The sequence below is a fragment of the Monodelphis domestica genome, chromosome 5 (genome assembly GCF_027887165.1).
Source record: "Monodelphis domestica isolate mMonDom1 chromosome 5, mMonDom1.pri, whole genome shotgun sequence".
Taxonomy (NCBI): domain Eukaryota; kingdom Metazoa; phylum Chordata; class Mammalia; order Didelphimorphia; family Didelphidae; genus Monodelphis; species Monodelphis domestica.
Genome location: NC_077231.1, coordinates 139595784 through 139620367, shown reverse-complemented (window position 1 = coordinate 139620367; position 24584 = coordinate 139595784). Strand labels below are relative to the sequence as shown.

At 37.6% G+C, this 24584-nt stretch overlaps 1 protein-coding gene across 1 annotated transcript in view; it reads left to right on the top strand.

Moving 5' to 3' along the window:
* The window catches only part of PRKCQ (protein kinase C theta), a 199284-nt gene that overhangs the window by 162875 nt on the left and 11825 nt on the right, over positions 1-24584 (top strand). The window contains exons 15-16 of the mRNA XM_001362868.4: positions 8313-8451; positions 14150-14338. Coding sequence (XP_001362905.2) covers positions 8313-8451; positions 14150-14338 — 328 coding nt within the window. The remainder of the gene's footprint in view (positions 1-8312; positions 8452-14149; positions 14339-24584) is intronic.

Below are 24584 nucleotides of genomic sequence, written 5' to 3'. Positions count from 1 at the left end.
AGCTGCAAAACCCCAATTTTCCCCCCCAAAAAAGGGAATTAAAAGCCAAAGTGATTTGCTCATGATCACAGAGCTGTAGTTAATGATAGGTTTTAACTTAAGTCTTCTAAATCCAGTATTCTTCCCATTGAGCAGTTGAAGAGGCAAATTGGGGGGAAAAGAAGCCAAGAGAATCTAGCATATTCCATAATCTTTGGTGGAGTCTCTACAGCATTCTTCTCTTTATATTCTCAGATACAAGTAGCCCACCCTGTACAAACATCCTCGTTATCTCTGAAGCTGTAGTCCACTGCAAGTTTGGCCAAACAGCCTACTAACCAAGTTTTACAAGGTTATTAAGAAGCCCAGAACCCAGGAACTATTTAGTTGCTCCACTGCTTAAATATGTGACATCAAAATAGACTTGAAACTTTAAAACATGCTTTATGGATTAAATAAGCTAATAAACATTCACTCAGTTTTTGTTTAATAATATATCTATTGGCCTCTCTTGACCCATATTGACTTAATTTCAAAATGTAATGTTATACATGCTTTGTTTATTTTTATTTTGTTAAATGTCTCCATTAGTTTTAACTTACTACATTCATTTGAGATGAATTGGAGGAATATTTCCATTACTTTTTAACTTATTACATTAGTTTGAGATGAATCAGGAAGCAAATTCAGCAGGGCTAGAATATGTTTCTATTATACTCAACATTTCTACAACTAAATTTCTTACTTTTCCCCAAAACCTCACACCTCTTATTGACCTTTTTTTTTTTCTATCAGCGGTCCCTCCATGCAGGCAGCCTCCCCTGATTGAAATATTGATGTTACATAATTCTTTTCACTCAGTTAAGTATACTGACTAACAGCCTGCCATATGCAGTTTTTACACTAAGCATTAGAGACAAAAGAAAACATAAAATAGTGTCTATGCCTCCCTCTTGTCCACCAGACTCTTAGAAGCTTACAACATCTTGGGGGAAACTACGACAATTGGTAAAACTTGGCCACATTAGGCATCTCTTTTACTTATCCCTCTCATATGTCTTTTTTGCATTCAGTTGGCATCTTGGTTATTTGTGTGTCCTATCTTTGACCCTTCCATGACAATAGAGGCCCATACCAAGTCCTTCATAAGTATCTGTTGACCCAAACTGAAGCCAACATAGATAAGGAAGTGGAAGTGAACAAGGTTTTAATTGAGCCCTTAAATACTCAGTAACCAAGGGGAAGAATAGCTAAGAAGTAATCAGAATGGGACAGATTAAGTAGAAGAAAATTTCCTGTCAGAAATTATTTTTTGGTGGAGGAAAGAGATTCCAGATGGAATATATTTAATTCAGTGCAACAAGAATTAGTTATATATTAAGTGCAAAGGTACTGTTTTTCTTGTTGAGGATATATAAATTAAATAAACAATCCCTGCCTTGGAGGAGCTAACATTCTACTAGGGGGAGAAAGGAGAAGACAGCATGTACAAAATTAGCAAAGTAATACCAAATCACCTACCACACATGACTGTGAAAGCCAAATGAGAGAAATATTAGTAGTGCTTTGCAAAAGGACCAGGTAAATGCTAGGTATTATCCTTGTTGTTAAAGTAATTTTAGGAAGAGAGAGAAGACTTTCTGTAGGTGGTGGTCCCTGAGCTAAGTTTTAAATCAATGGTGTCAAATTAAAATGGAACCAGGGGCCACCAACTTTAAATAAGAATTGCTGGGCTACATATTTGACTTAGAAAAGCATATTGACATTATCTGTCTTCTATTGTATTTTTATTTATCTTTTCAATTATTTCCTAATTTCAATCTGGTTCTGGATTCCCTCAGAAGTGTGTCCAGATGTTGGGTGCCCTATGTTGGGCACCACTATTTTAAATGGAGGTTGGAATTCTAGAAGGGGAAGATAAGGAAGAAGAGTATTCTAGGAGTAGATGATGGAGATAAGATAGAATGTCATGTGGGAGAAACCAACAAGAAGAGTTCAACTTAAACAGAGAGTATGGCAAAGGGAGTGAAAGGAAATGACTGGAAAGTTACATGAAAATCAATTGTGAAGAGTTTTTTATACCAACTAAGGATTTGTATTTTACCCAGGAAGTGGTTGGGCACCATTGATGATTTGGTGGTAGGTGGATAACATGGTACATCAGTGTCTTTGGAACAACAATTTGTTAGCTACATAAAGGATAAATTGGAGAAAGAAGAGAGCAAGTCATATGTGAGCAGAGTATTTATCACATGCCTATTATCTCTAGGCAATTAGATGGCTCAGTGGATAGAGTGCCAAGCTTGTAGTCAGGAAAACCTGAGTTCAAGTATAACCTCATATACTTACTAGCTGTATGTGCCCCTGGACAAGTTTCTTAACCTTTTTTGCCTCAGTTTCCACATCTCTAAAATGAGCTGGAGAAGGAAAGGGCAAACCACTCCAGAATCTTTGCCAAGAAAACCCTAAATGGGGTCATGAAGAGTCAGAACACGACTGAAACTAAACAGCACTAACATCCTTAACTTTGCAATTCACTGTCTTTCTCTGATGCCTAACCTTTATTTTTTTCCTCATATATACCTACTATTTAAAAACTGGACTCAGTGTTCACAGTCAACGTGACTGATAGACCATCTTAAGCTAAGACACAGGACATCTGGTTTTAGAACCAGTAGAATGTACACTTGTTGTCATGATATTGGATATCCTGGCAGTCTTAGTGGAAAGAGGATGACTTAAATGTTGATAAATAATGGCTTAGGTTGGAACTCTCCTGCCACAGAGTACTGAATACTTAGGCATAATACTCTTCTGGATATGTGCAACATCAGAGTCCATCCACAAACCAAAAATGTCTTTAAGCATATTCAGATATATTAGAAACACATGTATGTGCATAAAAGAAACAGATGAAGACCATACTCTAGCTGTTATCTAAAGCAGGGAAGAACCATCAGCAAATTTTCTGAATTTCTGCTCTGCTCCGGGTTTGTTTTTGTAGAGACATTTTTCATTATTTTAATTCAGATCTTATACTTTGTAAGAGTCAACATAGAAACTATTTCCTAGCTCTCTTCCTCTATCTTTAGTGCTTCAAAGATCTGTGATTTACCTAGTGTAAGTATTGTGATCCCCAGGAGACAGATTTTGAGAATTTCCTGTGGACAAAATAATCCATCACCCTGGATCCCACCTGGAAGTTATCCTCTCTGACTTTATCTAACTAAAGACAATAAATGTATTCTATCTTTGGGTCCATAATTTAGCTTGGCAGAACCTAGTGGAGCTTACTCTCTACTGACCCCCTTCAACCCAGGCTCCTAGTTCTGAACTCTGGACCACTGGAGAAAATAATACCCACTTGGCCAAAGTCATAGATCCATTGGATTCGTGTCCTAAGTATTCCTTCTTGTCACAATACCATGCTTAGGGTAAATGCTCAATAAATATGAACTGTTGACAATATAATATGGCTTTTTTTTAAAGCACTGCTAAAAAGAAAATCTAGACCCACTGCATTTATATCAAGTAATTAGCTAGGAGCAAGTAGGTGGTGCAATGGATGGAACATTGGGCTTTGTAAGGATAATTTTAGGGTTGTTACCTAATCTAAATTAATTTGGTCACCAGAGAAAATCCAAAATAAAATACCCAAGTCAGTTTGGAAATGTATGGTGATTTTAATTAATATAGAGGGAAGGAATATAGGAGGGTATAGGATTTCTCCTGCTTGGCCTGTGCCAGGGGAAACTCAAAGACCTCCTCCATGAGGTCTTTGAAGACGATTAGAGGCTTTTCTAAGATGATAGTGTTTGGAAGGTAAAGTAGAAAAGAATCAGCCTAAACTCCGAGAGAGTGAAGATGCCTCACCTGAACTAGGCTACTAAGCTTCTCCCAGGAAAACTCGCTGCCAACCCAAGACAATGGCTGCTACCATGCCAAGATGCTGAAACGCTCAGCAAACTGCCACCAGAGCCACCTCTCTGCGGAAAAGAGACCAAAGAGAGGAAGTGACGCGAAATATAGAGACGGTTTTTACATAACTTTCCTATGTCTCAAATGTACCAATGGTAGCTTAAGCTTGACTTAGGTTGTTTCTAATTTGTCATTTGCTAGCACATGTCTGTCATAGACCATCCTCCCAAATACTTAATCCTTAAGTATGGGTGTAGACATTCCTGTTTTTGTTAGACTAAGTAGGGTGGAGTAATCTAAAGTTCACAGCTTAAAATCAGGAACTCATCTTCCTGAGTTCAAATCCAGCTTCAGACACTTACTACATTTCTGGGCAATTCATTTCATCCTGTTTATCTTAGTTTCCTCATCTGCAAAATGATCTGAAGAAAGAAATGGCAAACCACTCCAGTATCTTTGCCAAGAAAACCCCCAAATGGGGACATGAGGAGTCAGACATGACTGAAAAATGACTGAACAACAACCAAAAATAGAATCTCTCTCTCTCTCTCTCTCTCTCTCTCTCTCTCTCTCTCTCTCTCTCTCTGCTTCTCTCTCTGTCTCTCTGTCTCTCTCAATATGAAGAGAGTGAATCAGAGGATGCATAAGTGGTTTTACCTGGCATATAAAATGACATAGTAAAAACCACATCCTCTTCATTCTCCTTCTGCTCCTTTCTCAGAGCTGAATAAAGGTTCCCAGTTAAAACTCTTAACCACATTGTATTGAAGCCTTATATCACAGTAGATAATCATTCAGATTTAGAACTGGAAGGAGCCTTAAAAAACACTGAGTCCAACTCCTTTGTTCCAAAGCTAAGGAAACAATAACAGAGAGGTTAAGTAATTTGCTCAGGGCCACTCAGCTAGTAAGTGTTCCAGTCTGTCAGAAACAAAATAAATGCTTATTGCCTGACTCCAAGTCTAATGTCCTATCCACCACGCCATGCTGCAAAGAAATTAGTAACAGCCCATTGCCATAGAGGGCAGAGTAAGAAGCCACTTGTGATGTCATGTGATGCCATTCATGGCAAAACGCCCCATATCCCCAAACTAATCACACTCAAGAGGCCTTCCATGGTATCTGAAATTATGACATCTAAAGACTTAGAGCTATAATGGACTTTAAAGGTCATCTAATAAGATTGCACAGTGGATAGAGCACCCAGACTAGAGAATCAGGAAAATTCATCTTCATGAGTTCAATTCCAGCCTCAGACACTTATTTGCTGTGTGACCTGATCAAGTTGTTTAACTCTGGTTACCTCAGTTTCCTCATCTATAAAATGAGCTGGAAAAGGACATGGCAAACTATTCCAGTATCTCTGCCGAGAAAATTCCAAACGGGGTCAGAAAAAATCAGACACAACTGAAAAAAACTGAACAATAAACAACAATGATTTGTCCAGCTCTTCCATTTTACAAGTGAAAAAAGTAAGATCTAGAAAATATAAGTAGTTCATTCAAGATTACACAGAATAATAAAGCCAGAATTAGAACCTGCTTTTTACTTTAAATCCATTTCTTTTCCCACAATACCAAGTGCTAATCAGCGGCTACCACCTCCATGAAACCTTCTCTGGTTCCCTACATCATAAATGATCCTCTTTCTCAAAATTTCTCCTGCCATTTTGTTTAGACCTCTCCTAATTATTCATCACAGTATATGTACATATAAATCATATAAATATAAATTATGTATATAATGGGTCTAGTGCTACTCAATATATATAACTTGTAGTAAAACCACTACTTCATATTTATGCATTCCTGAATATCAATGTGTTACCACAGAGATTAGCTTACTTCTAAAAAAGTACAAGGTCTGTAATGTATGGGCAGAAGGAGACCCACAGGAGAGGGAGAGAGAAAGAGAGAGAGAGTGGGGGGCGGGGAGAGAGAGAGAGAGAGAGAGAGAGAGAGAGAGAGAGAGAGAGAGAGAGAGAGAGACAGAATGGAGAAGGGGAAGAGATTGACCTTCCCCTCTCTTCCTTTTGGTGGAAGATAACGCCAGTCTTGTCTCCCTGAGGGAAGAAGTATGTCTCTTCAGAAAATGATTCTGGGAGATGGGGGATAATAGCTAGAGGGATAAGCTTCTCTTCTGCCTCGGACTCCTTCAGGTACACTAACTGCCACTCCCCCCCCCCCCAAACCTTGGATTACTCCACAGCCCAGGAGAGATGGTTGCTCCTTAGGTCTGATTGTTTGGATCCCTGGGATCCTGAGCTAACCCTCTTCTTTGGGGAGAGGTATGGGTCTCCCCAAATCTTCAGCCCCCTTTCCTAGTATCAGAAACTAGCCAGACCTAATTCTTAGTAGTAGACACTTTATTTGGGTTCACAGAGAGAGAGGAGAGATAAGGGTGTCAGGTAAGGGAAGACAGTGAGCAGGACTTGTCCCCTCTGGTCGACTGACTCCTCTCCCAAGGTCTCAGGGTTGAGGTTTTTGTCCTTGACCCCTCTTCCAGCCAGCTGCTGGTTTGGTCTCTACTCCTGAACTAACTAGCTTGAATATTGGAGTCCAGGAACAAGTTTTGGAGAGAAATGGAAAATGAGATCCTTGAGAAAGGGGATCTCAGTGGACAGCTTTTTCAAGTCCCTGTTCACAATATTCGCTCAAATGACTTTGAGCTCTTGTTGAGATGATTGAGAGATATCCAGAGGTTCACAGGGAAACAATTGATCTCCAGAGAGACCCAAACTTCTTCTAAGCCCGAGAGAGCTGCTTCTTCTCCCTGGCTCCTAGCTGGAAGAAGTGAAGAAGCACTTGGAATTCTCCCGGCTTCTGTTCTCTGACCAGAATCTTGAGTTTTTTCTTCCTGCACCTCTTCCACTCTCTCTCTGCAGCTGATTTCTGTTAGAGATTCCTTTTTTACACCCATTAATTCCTCTATTACAGGTCACAAAGAAATAAAGCATGGTACAAGTGCATTTTAATGAGGAAGATAAATGAGGGTGGAAGTACAAAGCATAGATGGCTCCCCAGGTAGAAATGACTCCAGATCTCAAGGGATGGCATGCATTCATTCATTTATCAAACACATATATGAGGCATTTATAGAGGCTTTAAACTCATAAAAAAATTAAAAAGAATTATAGTTCCTGCCTTCCAGAAGCTTAGTAAAGTATATTCAAGTAGATAAGATATAGGTGATTATAATAGAAAGTATTTAAGGAAAATACAATATTCTTTTAGTCCAGATGATTTCAGTTGAAGGAATCAGGAGAAAGCTTTATAGAAGATAGGCTGAAAATCTCAGTTGGATTATAGCATAAGGATTCTGGGTATTGGGACTGAGCAAGGAAGGAAATCAAAGGGAAAATGCTGATGAGAAAACACTGAAGTCTTCTCCAAAATATTACCTCAATCTCCTCACCTCTCACCTGAATTCTTATAATAGCCTCCTAATTGGATACCCTGCCTTCAGACTCTCCCCTCTTCAATCAATCCTCTACACAACTGCCATATCATAGTTCTAAAGTACAGATCTAACCAAACCACTCACCTGCTCAAAATGATTGTCTCCCTATTGATCCTGAGGCAGCTACATAGAACATTGTGATAGAATGCCAAATTTAAAGTCAGGAAGATTCATCTTCGTGAGTTCAAATTTGTAACTGTGTAAGCCTGATCAAGTCTCTTAACCCTGTTGGCCTCAGTTTCTCCATCTGTAAGATGAGCTGGAGAAGGAAACGGTAAACCACTCCAGGATCTCTGCCAAGAAAACCCCAAATAGGGTCACAAAGAATTGAACTTCCTGAAACGACTGAACAAGAACAAAATTGACCCCAAGATGAAACACAAAATCCTCTCACTGACATTTCAACCCTTTCACAATATGGCCCCAACCCACCTTTCCAGGCAGATTTCACTTATTTCCTCTCACATGTATTTTAGCCAAACTTGTCTACTTACTGTTCACCAAACCCTATGTACTCCATCTCTCATATTGGTCTATGTACAGACTCTGCTTGCTACCTTCACTGTGCTCTTTTTCTTTCACTGTTCCTAGCTTCTTAGGCATTTCCTATGAGAGGACTTTCTTGACCTCCACCCATCTCTCCCCACAGCTGTTTGCAACCTCCTTCCTGAAATTACTCTGTTTTTACTTTGCATATATTTTGTACTGATTTATCTGTAGAAATGCCATTTCCTTCAACATTCGTAATCTAAGTTGTTTGAGGACAAGGATTGTTTCATTTTGTCTTTGTATCCCCAGAACCTGCGCATCATAGGCATTTAATGTCTATAGAATTGGTTGGCTCGGTCCTGTTCACAGTGGCTAGCCCTCATAAGGGACTTGCTGACCTACCCTGCTCAATGGTGATAACACAGCATCTGAATAAAGAAAGCATTGCTTTCTCTTTTATTTTACAGGGATCTGAAACTGGACAACATTCTATTAGACAAGGATGGACACATCAAAATAGCTGATTTTGGTATGTGCAAGGAAAACATGTTTGGAGACATGAGGACAAGCACGTTCTGTGGAACCCCTGACTACATTGCACCAGAGGTATGAATAAGCAGCTCAGCAGATGCCGAGCATTCCCTTACCAGAACACCTGTTCATTAGCTTAAGCACTGCCAATCCTCCCTGCTCTTCATATTGAAGGTAGGAGGATTGGGCTTATTTAGGCTCCGATTTTATCACCTTTATTTTCTCACAAAGCTTTGATTATCAGTCCTCCCTAGAAATCATGTCTGTGGAACTTTTTCCATATCTTAATGAAGCTATTTCTCAGGGAGTTGTTATGAATCCAGCTTTAGCTTTCAATACTTGCTCTCAGAATATGGCGGCCATTAGTTAGTGAAATGAACCAGAAAGGGAAACTGACAGGAAACTAAATGAAAGGTGGCTAAGTCTAGCATTAAGCATACATTTGAGTGATCAAAAACCTAATCCTTTTTTCAGTGTGCCCTTTTAAAAATATTTTAGTAATTTAAGTTAAATACCACAAATATTTCTTAGGTGCTTACTATATGCAGAGCACTGTGGGAGGTGCTGGGGAAGATAAAAATGTTTTATTGAGACAGTCCCTTCAAACATGGAGCAAATAAGTCAAAAAAATATCTATTAACCATCTGGTAGGGAGGAAAGACACATGCATTGATAGTTATAATCCAGTTATTTTAAATGACTTATTATTTCCTCCTTCCAATGGTACAGAATGAGATATATCTGTGCTTTTTCAACCAGTGAAACTTGCCTTCCCCTAAATCCTCTACAGAGAATCCACTCAATAAATTGGAAGTCTTACCCTGTGTCTCACAATCAGTGCATATCAATGAAATATGTGGCCTGGCCATCAGTCGTCCTTCAATCTTGCCCCATCATCAGTTAACCTCCTTTTTCAGGCTTACAGCTCTTTCATGATATTCTTTTTTTCTTTTAAACTCTTACCTTCTGTCTTAAAATTGTATAATTAGTATTTGCTCCCCAGAACTCTATGAGGGAAAACACAGGAAGCTGGAATTTAGAGTTCTGGGGAGCAAATACTAATTACACAGAATCAATACTAAGTATTAATTCCAAGGAAGAAGAGCAGTAAGGGCTAGGTGGTTGAGGTTAAATGACTTGCCTTAGGTCACACAGCCAGGAAGCGTGTGAGGCCAGATTTAAACACAGGACCTCCCATCTCTACACCTGGCTCTCTATCCCAAGCCATCTCATTGCTCCTCTCATGATAGTCTTTATGCAACTTCCATATTATCTTCATTGGAGATATGATGTTGCCTACTCATCACACCATGTTCTTCTCCATTATCTTCTGAGGTACCTTACTTAAATCCATGATCCAGTGACCCTTTTCAAAGGGACCAGACTTGTCATTGACTGTGAAGTTGATTTTGAAAAGATTTCAGACCTTCCTAGAGAAATAATCCTAAGGCAAACCTGCTCAACACAATCAGGAGAGTGGCAAGTACTCAGTGGATATGCAATAAATGTTCATCAAAGATCTTCACAACTATGACTCCCTGGGGAATTCAGATTCAAAACAAAATAAAACTCCTTTGTCTTCATCGAACGCCCATTGGTTATAAGTGTATGGACCTAGCTTTAAATTACCCAGTTTCAAATTTTAAACCTTTTATATTTAAACAAAGTTTCACATTTGGTATAAAAAAATGAGAAGTTTTAGCTTTTAAGAAATTTTTAAATCAACTCAGATCAGCTCATCGATTTCAGTTTACTAAGATTGGAAATCCACTCTCCATGCATCTTAACACATAGAAATCAATACATTTAAAACCATTTCTAACTATGGATATACAGCAAAGGGGTAAGAAGTGCCCAAGATCAGTTCTCTCTCTCTCCTGGTTCTATATGCCACCTTAACTATTATAAATTTCCATTCAATTCAACAACCCACTCTCAGCACATGATCTTGCCTGTTAGTCAGGCATAATGTTTAAGGTTGCTCGACTTTGAGTTAGAAAGACCTAAGTTCAAACCCAACCTCTTAAGTTTTGTGTTACCCTGAGGCAAGTCACTTAACCTCTCTCCTGGCCTCAAGTTTCTCTCTATAAAATGGGAGTGAAATACCTACCTTACAGGATTATTATGAAGATCACATGATATAATGCCTGTACAGTGCCTTGCAAACTTTAAAATACTATGTATAGACTAGTTACTACTACTACTATTGTTGTTGTTGTAGTATTATATATATTAGTATTGGTATCATTAACCATGTCATCCATCAAACCTCTTACCCTCATCACAAAATTTCTCTGTTTCTTTACTCATTCACCACATTTTCCTCTTCACCCAAGGGTCCCAAAAGTCTTTTCAACTTTATAATATAATTATTCCCTCCCTCTCTTAAAACTTCAATACTAAATATATATCAAGTAGCCTCCCCAAGACCTTGTTTATAGTGGAGATAGATAAATGAATGGATGGATGGATGGATGGATGGATGAATGGATGATAGAAAGAAACTATATTAGAAATTTAAACATCTTAGTATTATTATAAAAATGATTTTGACCTCACAGGCCCTCTGAATGGTTCTCAGGGAACCTAGGAGTCACTGAACCACCCTTTGAGACCACTAAACTAGATGATATATGGTCATCCAGAACAACATAAGTTCACAGAAGTCAGGAACTATTTTTATTTCTCTATCTGTACCCTCAGTATTTTGCACATAGTAAGCATATAATAAATGCCATCAGGATTAGATGAATACCAAGATTCCTTCTAGCTCTCACTTCCAGACTTCCTGAAATGATAGTATCTCACTGGTAAATGTTTATTCACCATCCATTCACTACTCCTTAATATTCTGGGCATCTCACAATCACCACCATTGCTCCATTGGAACCTCTAAATCACTAAATCCAGTGGCCTTGTCAAAATATTCATCCTCCTTAAAATCACTGCACCATTTGACACTGTAGACCATAGGCACCATACCCTTGATTTCCTTGACAGACTTGGTTTTTCTCCTGCCCTTCTGGGTGATTACTGTTACTCAAATTCCATGGATACTTTCTTTCTCTTGGCAACCCTTGAACACTGGTCAACTTCTCTGCTCTTTCTACACATTTTTTCCCTTTTGTGATTTTCATTCATTCCCTAACTTCAACTAGTACCTACTAGAAAATTCCTTCAAAATCTATACCTATCATCTAATTTCTAGTTTCAATTCCTAACCTGCCACTGGATATCTCCACCTGTATGCTCAATCTACTGATACTTCAAATTCCATGTGTTCAAAACAAGACTCATCTTGTCTCCCCACCCCAAAAGAAGCTCCTTCTGACTTCTCATATTTCTCTCAAATTCTCTAAGTCACCCAGAGACAAATCTGAATCTTCACTCCCTATGCCTAACATTTTTTCACCCCTTTCCATTCCCATCATCTCTAGTTCAGACTTTTATCATCTCTCATTTGGTGTACTACAATAATTTTCCAATTATTTTCCCCATTTCTGCTCTTTTATCAGTCCAATATATCCTTTATGCTGATTTCTTCCAAATGCATACCCTCTAACATCACTTCCTTGGTCACCTCCCAATTGTACCCCATTGCCCATAGAATGAAGTCTGTCAACTTATAACTTGCCATTCCAGTCTAAACTTCCATTATTTCTCCTACCGTCACCTGGGCAAGTCACTTAACCCCAACTGCCTAGCCTTTACTGCTCTTCTGCCTTGGAACCAATACTTAGTACTAATTCCAAAATGGAAGTTAAGGGTTTAGAAAAAACATAGGAAAACTGAGGTATCTTATTTGTTTGTGCCACAGCTAAGTGGCACAGTGGATTGTGTTCAAAGCTTGAAGTCATGAAGAATCACCTTCCTTAGTTCAAATCTTGTCTGAGACACTTACTAGTTTAATAACTCTGGGCAAGTTACTTAATCTTGTATGCCTCAGTTCCTCACCTATAAAATGACCTGAGGAAGGAAATGGCAAATCACTCCAATATCTCTGCCAAAAAAAAAGCAACAACAAAAAATGACTCAAATGGGGTCATGAAGAGTCAAACACACTGAACAACAAAAGTTATTTGTTTGGTTCAAGGTCAGATGAAAAGCATCTCTCTATTGTTATTTAAATGCCCCATAATTTCAGTTTCTCAGATTTTATGGTAGCATCAGTCCAAGAAAATAGTATAATATATTACTAGATGTATCTTGCCCCAATATTCCCAAAGACTAGGGAGTTTTATGTAGCTAGTGTTTACATAACTCTTCAAGGTTTGCAAAGCATTTTACAAATATTAGTTTGTTTTGTCTTCACAACCACCATGGATAGACAGAAGTTAAATGTCTTGCTCAGGGTCACACTGCTAGTACATGTCTAAAGTTTTATTTGAACTCAGGTCTTACTGACTCCAGATCAAGCACTCTATCCACTGTGCCATCTATCTGCCTAGTGAATTAAGATTAAAAGCAGTCAAGAAAGTATGATTCAGCAATTTAACATTCAAAATGTTAATTCAGTCTTAGAGTTTTTATTCTTATTATCATTAATAATAATAGCTTGCCTTTCTGTAGCACTTGTCAGTTTATCCCTAAAAGGTAACAATTCCAAGATGATTATTATCAACTCTATTTTATAAGTAAGGAAACCAAAACTCAAGTGGGTTAATTGATTTGCCTATTGTCATGTAGGAAATCAAAATGAAAAGTGAAGATAGAATCTGTCTTCTGACTTTCAAATCAATTACTCTTTCTATTCCTTCATGCTATCCCTTGTATTAACTGAAATATGTACAAGGGAGGCAGTCAATAGACCATATTTGGAATGCTGTGCTGCTTTTGAATTGTAGTGCTAGAGAAAAATTTTGAGAGTCCCTTGGAGAGCATGGAGATCAAATCCAGTCAGTACTTTCAATCTATTCACTGGAGGGTCATTTCCAAATGAAGCTTCATTTAACTTTTTTATTTATGTTTAATATATTTGTTATTTAATATATATTTAATTTTTTCTAAAATAACTTTTAGAATATATTCATTTTCATATATTTAACATAGAAAATTCTTATATATTTAATTATTCATTAGTACTTTGACCACATAATGAGAGGGCAGGATTCATTGAAAAAGATCCTGGTATTGGGAAAGATTGAAGACAAAAGGAGAAAGGGACAACAGAAAATGAGATGGATAGAGAGTGTCATGGAAACTATGAACATGAACAGACTTTGAAAGAGTGGGGCTGGATTGCTAGAGCCCCTGAGTCATGAAGAGTCACAGAATGACAAGTTCAGTTCTGGGTACCATGATTTAAGTAAATATTAACCAGATAGATTATGTACAGTGAATGAAAATCAAGATAGAGTAGTTAGACCAGAGAGCATGTCTTCTAAAGAATAATTGAACATAGAGGACATAATGCAAAGTTTTCTTCAACTAATTGAAAAATCTATCATGTGAAAGAGGAATTGTTGGATTTATCCTCTGAGATTTCAGAACACAAAATTAGGCAAATGGTTGTATATGACTTGGAAGCACATTTTATCTTAATATAAAGAAAGATGTAAATGATAGAGCTGTCCAAAAGTTAAATGAGCTGCCTCCATAGATAGTGAGCTCCCCAGCAATCGAATGTTCAAAAAGAGGTCACCTACTTCAGGAATATTACAGAAAGAATCCATGTGTTGAGTATAAGATTGGACTAGATCACTCATTTCCTTTTCACTCTAAATTTCAGTGATCTCAATTATAGTTTTATAATTTATTTCCTGTGGTTCTACAGATACTGCTGGGTCAGAAATACAACACTTCCGTGGACTGGTGGTCCTTTGGTGTTCTCCTCTATGAAATGCTAATTGGTCAGTCACCTTTCCATGGCCAAGATGAAGAAGAGCTCTTCCACTCTATCCGAATGGACAACCCCTTATACCCAAACTGGCTTCAGAAGGATGCAAAGGATCTTTTAGTAAAGGTAAGACATCCATCAAGGCAAAAGAAGAAAGCCTTGAGAATTTTCTATGTTCAGTTTTTTTCTTTGTACACAGGTTTTTATTAAACAAGACTAGTAATAGAACATCTTTTTTGTTTAATGAATAAACATAAATCTCTTTATTAGAGAAATTGTATTCATTGCTAGTGTGGCCATATCTATGGGTTAATTCTTTTAAAATTAGAACTGATATTAGCACATATTTATTATCTCTTCATTTTATTATATTATCTTGGGTAGTCACATTCTATTCTTGGAATGACAGCTCGTAAAAATTTCAAGAAAATGAGAAGATACATATGAACATCATATATTAGATAAGATTTTTATTCACTGTTGATCCTTTCATTGGAACATGTTCTCCCTCCATATCTATTCCTATTGGATTCTCTGCCTTAAAGATCCAACTAAAAATCCCATCTTCTACAGGAAGTAGAATTTAGTTCTAAGTTGTAAACATCCTGGACAAGTTTTGAGTTGGGTTTTATATAGAGAAGTTAAGTTCCAAGATGTTTCTTTTTAATTATTTTCTATTTATCCTACATAGAGCTTCTTCGAATATATTTATTTGCATGTTGTCTACTAAGTTAGACTGTAAGTTCCTTGAGGGTAGGGACTATCTTTTGGTTCTTTTTGTATCCTTATTGCTTGGTACATAGTAGGTAGGCACTTAATAAATGATTATTGACTAAAACAGAAAACTCAAATGCAATGTCAGAAAGTTACCCTTATTTTTTAAATCCAAAAAAATTTTAAGTATCTCCTGTGTGCTAAGTATTACACTAGATACTCATTCTATATATTATACTAGATAATCATTATATAGATACATAAGTATTACATGAGATATACTAGATGATACTAAATATTATACTAGATGAAAAATGGCACAATACCTTCCCTCAAACAGATTACAATTAAATAAAGAGGATACATTTAATTAAATATGATTTTGTTTAATGGTAGAGTATGTTAGAGGCAAAGAAAATATTAGGCAAAGTAGCCATGTATGTGACTAGAGGGCAGGGCAGGACACTTTGTCCCATGTACTGGCTCTCTCCTATGTCTGGAATGCTCTCTCTTCTCAACTCTGCACCAAGTTTTCCTATCAACTCAACTCAAAACCTTCTCCAGGAAACCTTTCCAGGTACACCAATCCCCACAGTTTCTACCCTCTGATTTTCTTTTATTTACAACAAAATAGACCCTGTATGTATGGAATCATTTGCATATTATCTTTTTGTTAGAATGTGAAGTCTTTGTGGAGGGATTGGGGTTTGAGGGCAAGGGATAGAGTACAGTGTTTCTTGTCTTCCTTTGCATCCCCAGCTCTTAGCACAGTGCCTGGCAACTAGTAAGGGCTTAATAAATATTATTATTAACTGGCTGACTGAGCCTTTTTTTAACATGGAAATAAAAATAAAGTCCTTTGTTAATAAAAATACGATTTGATCTTAGTTCTAATCTGATTTCTTACTCTTTGAATAGTGTCTCACACTTAATAACAATCCAAATTGAATTTGCAAGTATAAAAATAGTACCAGCCTAAATGGTATTTTTCTCCAAGAGTAAAAGAAAATACTGTTTTCTTACAGAACAATATTGGAAATTATATCAGAATTGTTTTCAATATGCAAAACACAACTCAAAACTTGTGGGTCTCCATCTCTCTTTGGGATGTCAAGACATTGGATTTGAGGAATCCTAGACTCTTTTCTACAGAACATATCGAGCTTAATGGAACCAGGGAGCAAAACGTCCAGTTCTCTTGGTTGTAAATTTTAGGCAACAGTGAACAAACAAAAGCTCACTGGATTTGGAGCTCGATTTAAGTCATATCTCTGATCCAACACTTAGCACAGTAGAGGAAGATGAGGACAAGAGGATGGAGGAGGACGATGATTGGCAGTTAGGTGGCAAAATGGAATCAAGAAGATGGAAGTTCAAATCCAACTGCAGACTCTCCCTAGCTATGTGACCCTAGGGACCTTAACCCCAACTGTCTAGCCCTTCCTGCTCTTCTGACTTGAAACTGATACTATCAATTCTAAAACAGCCATTACATGTATATATTTAATCCCAGGATCTCCCATCTCTAGACCTGGCTCTCTATCCATTAAGCCACCTAGCTGTCCCTAGGCCTTTTTTAAAAAGGTCTGAAAATAATATAAACTGAAATTCAAGGAGAGAGTGTGAGAGAGGAATAAAAGAACACTTTTGTATTAGTCAGAAGACCTGAATCTATCTTAGATTCACCATAAAGTAATCTCTCTAAGTCTTGGTTTCTTCCTCTGTAAAATAAATAATCCTTATAATACTAGCAATATCCAGCCTGCAGAATTCAATTCAATCAGATAATGTATGTAAAGTTTTGTAGTTGTAAACACTATAAGATAATGAATTGTTATTGTTATTATTAAACTAACCCATAAAAATGTCAAAATTTCAGTCACATAAAATAAGCTACCAGAATGTATAGTGCATACTCCTTTTTTTTTTGCATTAAAATATATAGACATAGGTCTTAATCCAAACCCTATTTTTGCTCTGTCTTCTACATGGTTCCCCTGGTAATGGTAAGAAAGAGTTACCACAGTATGAGGCCTGGGCACCAGCAAATGAAAAGAGGCCTATAAAATAAATAAGACACAGGAGGTCTCTTAAGGCTCCTGATCTATGATCCAATGAACTCTAAGCAGGAAATCCCCATCCCAATTGCTTCCAAAGATGAGAGTAGGTCTAGAAAGACAAGCTGAGAACAATCCTCTTTTCATGCATTGTGACAAATTGGTTTTAAGTCAACTTAGAAAACATGGAGAGATAGTTTGTTTTCCCTAAAATCCATGTGTTCCCAAGCAACAAAGAGCACAGGACTGGGTATTGGGAGAAACTGAGACCTTGCCCCAATTCCATCATTAGCACCTTCTTTATATGACCTTAGGTGATTAACTTGACATCTTTAGTACCTAGTTTTCTTCTCCTCTAAAAAAAAAAAAAAGAGAATTGAACTAAATTCTACCACATCGTTCATTATATCCAACTGTGATCACTCACTGAGTTCTCAATGGCTATGGAGAAGTAATTCTGGGATAGTATTAGGAAAACCTAGATTTTAATCCCATTTCTGCCACAAATTAGCTGGATAAGGGGCTGAGATTAGATAACACCAAGGTTCCTTGCACATCTAAGATTATAGTTCTATAACTGAACAGCAAACATGGAGGAATAGCATGGCTCAATGGAAAAATCAGTGGCCCAGAAGTCAAACAACATGAATTCAATTCCCAGTTCTGATGAATTCTACCTCTATGCCTAAGGACAAGCCATTTTACATCCCTAGGTCTCAGTTGCCTTGTCCATAAAATAAGGAAATTGGACTTAGCTGTAGGAATCACCAGTGGGAGATCTATGATCCTTTGAGAACTCAAAGTCCACCTTGTCTACACTAAACCTGAAGGAAAATCCTCTCTATAAACTCCTGACAAGCGGTCATTGAGCCTTTGGAAGACGTTCAGTAATGGGAAATTCACCATACAATTGAAAAGATAAGATAAACATACCCAACAGACCAAGAGGACTCTCTAAATGTGCTGAAGGGATGGGAGGAGCTGATGACAGGTGGAATTAATCAATGACTACTTCACAAAGAAGTGAATTTTGAGTAGGATTTTTAAAAAGGGGAAGAAATCCTTTGCAAAAGGTAGGAAAGAATTTACTTCAGATCATAATAATGTCATTTCCAGAGGTAGAAACTAGAATGAAATCTGAAGGGTACAGAAAAGGACTAGAATGGAGCCTCTGTTAAAAGGAATAAACTAAATTGGTTGTTAAAACAGGATATTAATTGATAACAAAGCATAAAATGTAAGATGAGAAGTTTGTTTTAATTAAATTTTACTCTAGCTCATAATGATTTCATGACCTTTTGGGGGCAGCTGGGTGACTCAGTGGATAGAGAACCATCCTAGAACGGAGTGGTCCTAGGTTCAAATCTGGCCTCAGACACTTCCTGGCTATGGGACCCAAGGAAAGGCATTTAATTCCCATTGTCTTGCCCTTACTGCTCTTCTGCCTTGGAACCAATACACAGTATTGATTCTCTAAGACAGAGATTAAGGGTTTTATTTTTTTTTTTTAATTCACATTTCTCTAGGCATAGTTGGGATATATTGTTCCAGGCCTGGGTTATGATTCACTATATACACTATTATGGATCATTGTATTGGCCCATAGGCTTAGTTTCTGATTCTACCTTTGCCTTTTACTTGCTATGTGGCATTAAACTATTAACCACTTATCTTTGTGCCTCTGTTTCTGCCTTCATCAAATGAATTTGGATGAATTTACTAGGTAAGACAGCAAGGATATATTCAGAAATGAGGCTAATTTAAGAAAAGAAAGATTTCAATAAAAATAATTTTTAAAAAAGAGATGCATTTGAATCCCAATTCAGTCACATATTAGCTGTATAACCTTGGGCAAGTTCTTTCATATCTCTGGGCCTCAGTTTTCTCATCTATAAAGTGAGAGTATTTCAACAGAAATGTCCAAGACCCCTTCCAATAATAATGTTTAAGATAGTATGTATGATTATGTTATTATGTATACTAGCATATTATATATTATTATATATAATTATATTGGAATTCATATGTGTATAATTTTTATTATGAACTTCAGAGGTATAGTGTTTAAATGTTTAAAAACTCCTTTCCTTACTACTCAATCAGTTAGGTAATAATAAGTATTATTTCCATTTTATATATTTACAAAATGAGGCTCAATGACATGCCCAGGGTCACACGAAAGGATCCAAACCTGAATCTACTGGTTTTTTAATATTCTTTCTTTAAAATTATATTATTCCCAATTCCCTATATCCTATAGGAAATGCAATACCTAACAATGTAAAATCTCCCTAATGCAGGGTCTTCTAGAAATTCTGAATAAAACTGAATTTTCCCTAAAGGAAATATTGTGTAGATTTCATGCCAGCATTCTACAACCTTTAGCATTCACCAAGCATTAATTAACATAGAGTAATGCAGATGGACAGCTAGGTGTCAGGCCTGTAGTCAGGAAGTTGGTGTTGTTCATTCATTTTCAGTCATGTGCAACTGCAGTGGTTTGCCATTTCCTTCTCTGGCTCATTTGACAGATGAGAAAACTGAGGCAGACAGAGTTAAGTGACTTGCCTAGGGTAACACAGTTAATGTGCATCCTGGCTGGAGATTGGTCTTGAATAGACCTAAAATAGGTCATGCTGGGGGATGGACCACACTCCCTCCTCCTGTTTCCTGGCTTGGGATTGGTCCTGAATTGGACCAATCCCGTGCTAGAGAGGGGCCACGCCCCCTACTTCCAGACCATGGGATTGGTCTATATAAGGGCCAATTCTATGCCTAGGTGGGTTCTCATTTGGCGAGAGGAGTAGTGAAAGTGGTTAGTTAATTACAGCTGGGAAAACTCCAGTTGCCTTTTGTTTCAATAAAGTATTTAAAAGATAGGAGAGAGAGAGAAGAGATTTTCTTTTAGCTTTTTTTCTATAAGACCCAAGTTCAAATTTGGCCTCAGACACATACAAGCCTGGATAAGTCGCTTAACCTCCACTGCCCGTTTCCTCGTTTGTAAAATGAGGATAGTCATTATACTATCTCTCAAGGTTGTTGTGAAGATTTCATGAGATCGTGAATGCAAGGCACTTAGTTATTGTTAATATTATTATTCAATGGATGAAATAGATGACCATTAGGCAGCCAAAATACTTCACTAGGAGCCTCTCAATCTCAAAAGAGAGTGAAGAGGCACATCAGGTAGAAATTCTGTGGCAGTTATGAAAGACCATGGAGAAGGGGCAGGGCCGCCCTAGATGGATTGTGATTTGCTATTGCTTTGAACCTCAAAGTCAATGAGATCACAAATCCATTGAGTGAGTGAACTCTTTTTTTTTTTTAACCCTGACCTTCCATCTTGGAATCAATACTGTGTATTGGCTCCAAGGCAGAAGAGTGGTAAGGGATAGGCAATGGGAGTTAAGAGACTTGCCCAGGGTCACACAGCTGGGAAGTATCTGAGGCCAGATTGGAATCTAGGACCTCCTGTCTCTAGGCCTGGCTCTCAATCCACTGAGCCACCCAAGAGAGTGAACTCTTATGCATCAAGGGAAATTGTATTCCCCCAAGAATAACACCTGGGACATCATTCTCCCATTAGTTATGTAGAATAAACTCTTTTGTCTTCCCTGCTTACTCAATATATAGTGTCCTATCTTGTTTGTTTGGGAAATGATGGAAATCTAAAGCCCTGGAACCAAAACATCTTTTTACAGAAACATCTTTTTCAAAAAGAAAAAAAGTCTCTTATAAAAGAGATATTCCCGAGAAGGGGTGAACAATGGAGGAGAAAATCCTCAGGCACTTATATGTCACCAGCTGACAAGTGCTGAGCATTGGTGGCAGACCTCAATAGCCTCAAACCAATTCCCCCCTGGACAGCCAGATAAATTTAACAAAACCCAAACTGCATGCTGGCTGTTTACGTAAGAGGCCTACTATTTCCTATAAATGTAAACCACCCTTCTTGACAGCCTTTATGGACAAAGGCAAGTCTTTCTTCATGAGAATTTATTTCTTCAGTGCAGCGCCCTGCCCCAGATCTGCTGATTCCAACCTACAGGAGTGAAGTCTCCTGCCAAATCCAGGACCCCAGGGCACTCTGATTTGCTATAGGGCAGGCAGCAATTTACTCTGCTGTGTGGAACTAGAAAGAAGATTGGACACAGAAATCAGTCTCAGAGTGCCCCCCTGCTTATAAATTTTATTTTTATTTTCCCTAGAAGATAAAGAAATCCAGGAATAAATATATTCAACTCACAAGATAGTTTTTCATTCGGTAGAATGGATTCTGAGTATGAATTCAATATGTTGAAAAGCTATGTCACATTCAGGGAGAGCACAATGAATTTGGAAGCAAGAGACATGGATTCATGTATCAGCACAATACCAAGCTTTATCTACCCAAGCCTCAGTTTTCCAGTCTTTTAAATGGAGATAATACTTCTATTGTTTTTCCTCAAAGGGATAATGAGGAAGGTACCTGTGTACCATCATTCACCCCTTCTTGGGAATATCTCTTTTATAAAAGACTTTTTTTCTTTTTGAAAAAGATGCTTCTGTAAGCAGTGTGTAGAATGGACAGAGAGTTGGCCTCATAGTCAGGAAAACAAAACTTCAAAATTTGTCTCCATACATCCTTGTGTGACCCTAAATAAATCTCTATGACAATTCTCTAAGACCATAAGCTGAAGAATGGTTACTTAACTATATTGTTAAATAAAAACTTTTTTTAACTAAGAGTTCCATACTCTTTGCCTCAGTTCCCTCTATAAAATGGAATTGACCAGGACCCTACCACTTCTGAATTCTATGCTCATATAATTCACATTTGTTCTTGAGTCACTAGCAAAACATCTTATGAGGATCAAAAAGAAGAAAAATTTAAAGGGAAAACAGGAGAGATGAAGAATACGTGAGAAAAGCATGAAGTATATTGACTGAAAGGTTCTTAAAAATTCTTAAGAGGGAGACATGCCCAAGAGGGGTAGCTAGCCTTCCACACTCCTTCCCACCCTAGAAAGAAAAATTTGGATAGGAAAGGGAGACTACTGGCTCTCAGAGAAAAGAAAAAAAGAAACAGACACAAAGCATCTTAGAGACCAAGACTGAAGGTTCAAGCCCCGGTTTACATCAGTCCGTGCCATAGTAGTCAAGAGTCAACCACCTCATACCTAGCAGATTGGCTAATGTGACAGCAAAGGAAAGTAATACATGTTGGATTGGATGTGGTAAAATTGGGACACTAATGCACAGCTGGTGGAGTTGTAAATTAATCCACCCATTCTGGAAGGCAAATTGGAACTATGCCCAATGGGCACTAAAAGACCACATGCCCCTTTGATCCAGCCATAGCACTACTGGGTTTATACCCCAAAGAGATCATAAGGAAAAAGAGTTGTACAAAAATATTGATAGCTGCGCTCTTTGTGGTGGCAAAAAATTGGAAAATGAGGGGATGCCCTTCAATTGGGGAATGACTGAATAAATTGTGGTATGTGTTGATGATGGAATACTATTGAGCTCAAAGGAATACTGAACTGGAGGAATTCCATGTGAACTGGAACAACCTCCAGGAATTGATGCAGAGTGAGAGGAGCAGAACCAGGAGAACATTGTACACAGAGACTGATACACTGTGATACAATCAAATATAATAGACTTCTCTATTAGTAGCAATGCAATGATCCAGGGCAATTCTGAGGGACTTATGAGAAGGAACTCTCTCCATATTCAGACGAAGAACTGTGACTGTAGAAACACAGAAGAAAAAACATTTCCTTGATCACGTGGTTCAATGGGGATGTGATTGGGGATAGAGACTTTAAATGATCACTCTATTGTAAATATTAATAATATGGAAATAGGTCTTGATCAATGATACATGTAAAACCCAGTTGAATTGCTCATTGGCTATAGGAGGGGGGGAGGGAAAGAATATGAATCATGTAACCATGGGAGAATATTCTTAATTAATTGATTTAATAAATAAATTTTTTAAGAAGTCAGCCTCATCACCCTATTCCAATAAGACAGATGTTGGATGGATTGGGGGAAGAGTTGGGAGGTGCCTGTCTCTTTTGGAACATAAGCCAACTGAAGGCAAAAATCATGCTTCTTATTTTCAAAGAACTAGGTTCCAAGAAGTTTTGTCCACTGATTCACATTAGCTATTTTGAGGGGAATTTGAATGGAGATTTGCAATGACCTAGTTTTGAATTTGTTAAATTGGACTAGGTTTAAAAATTAAGTCAAGATACTTTTTAAACATAGAGCTTTCTAGATAGATCTAAACTCAGAAGCTGGTAGAAATGAAGGAATGAATAAAGGGATTGGGGGGGGGGGGAATTTAGGTTATTTAGTAAATTTCCCAACTGAAGATGTTCCCTAAGAGCATATCATTCTCAAATATGGAGTCAGTAATAAACCTACAGTATCCCTCTCTTCCAAAGCCTATATTCTCTATAATATATCGGTATTACCCAAAAAAAGTTACCCAAAAATAACATGTTATTTGGAAGTCAGGAAAAAACCTCAAGTAAGAAGGTGGAGGAAATATAAAAGGAAGACTGTGTTGTTATCAAAACTGTTGTAGGAAGATCTGCGTATAATTGACTCTTTTCTCTAGTAACTGTCAAGATCTTTGATAAAGGGAGAAATAGAATATTACCGTGGGTATGATAGAGGATGGGAACTGAATCTTCAGATGGGAATTTTTTAAATAAATGATTATAAAAATAAAATTTATTTTAAAAAAGAGAAAAATAAAGCAAATAGCTATCTGAAAGAGAAAGATTTGCTCACAAAAGAAAGCAAGGAAATTACTGTTTCAGTTTAAATAAGCAGATCTACGACATCCATAAATTAAGGATATAATTCTTAAGGGAAACCCTCAAAATGAAGAGGATTATGGCACAGTAGATAGAGGACTGGCCTTGGAGTCATAGAGATCTAGGTTTGAGTCCTGCCTCTCACATAAAATAGCTGTATGACCATGGGCTTAATTAACCCCTTGGTGTCCCAAGAAACTTTCAAAGACCCTAAGTCACAGGTGAATTACAGATCTGCCTCAGTGGAGGGGCAGATCCAACCTAAAATTATAACAAATCCATATTATATGACAATAAATAAAATGGTTAGCTTTTCCAGTGCTAGGTGATGCTTTGCCCAACAGGAAAAAAAGCTACTTTCACCTGACTTCTGGTACAAAACCAAAGGAGAAAAAAGGAGCAACTGCATCCATGTACTGCTCTACCCCTTAGAAAGTCAACAGCATTTTTTAAGCACCAGGCACTTTGCTAAGCAGAGGGGATATCGTGAGAGGTTTAGAAAATTAAGTAATTAAAACTACCCCTGTTCTTAGGGAGCTTACAATCTAATGGAGAGGACAACATGCGAACAACTATAGTCACAGAAAGCTAAAAGAGAGAGAACAGAATTCCTGCATTTTCCACTCTACATCTTCTTCATTATTTCTGATCTAGTCAGATTCTAGGTAATTACCTCCTCTTCCTGAACTGAATTACTAAAGCTTGTTCCTCAGCTTCTCCAAAGGATTGGAAGGAAAAGTCCTAACTTCTTCATTTTCGGCTAGATCTCAGGATCATTGTGGATGC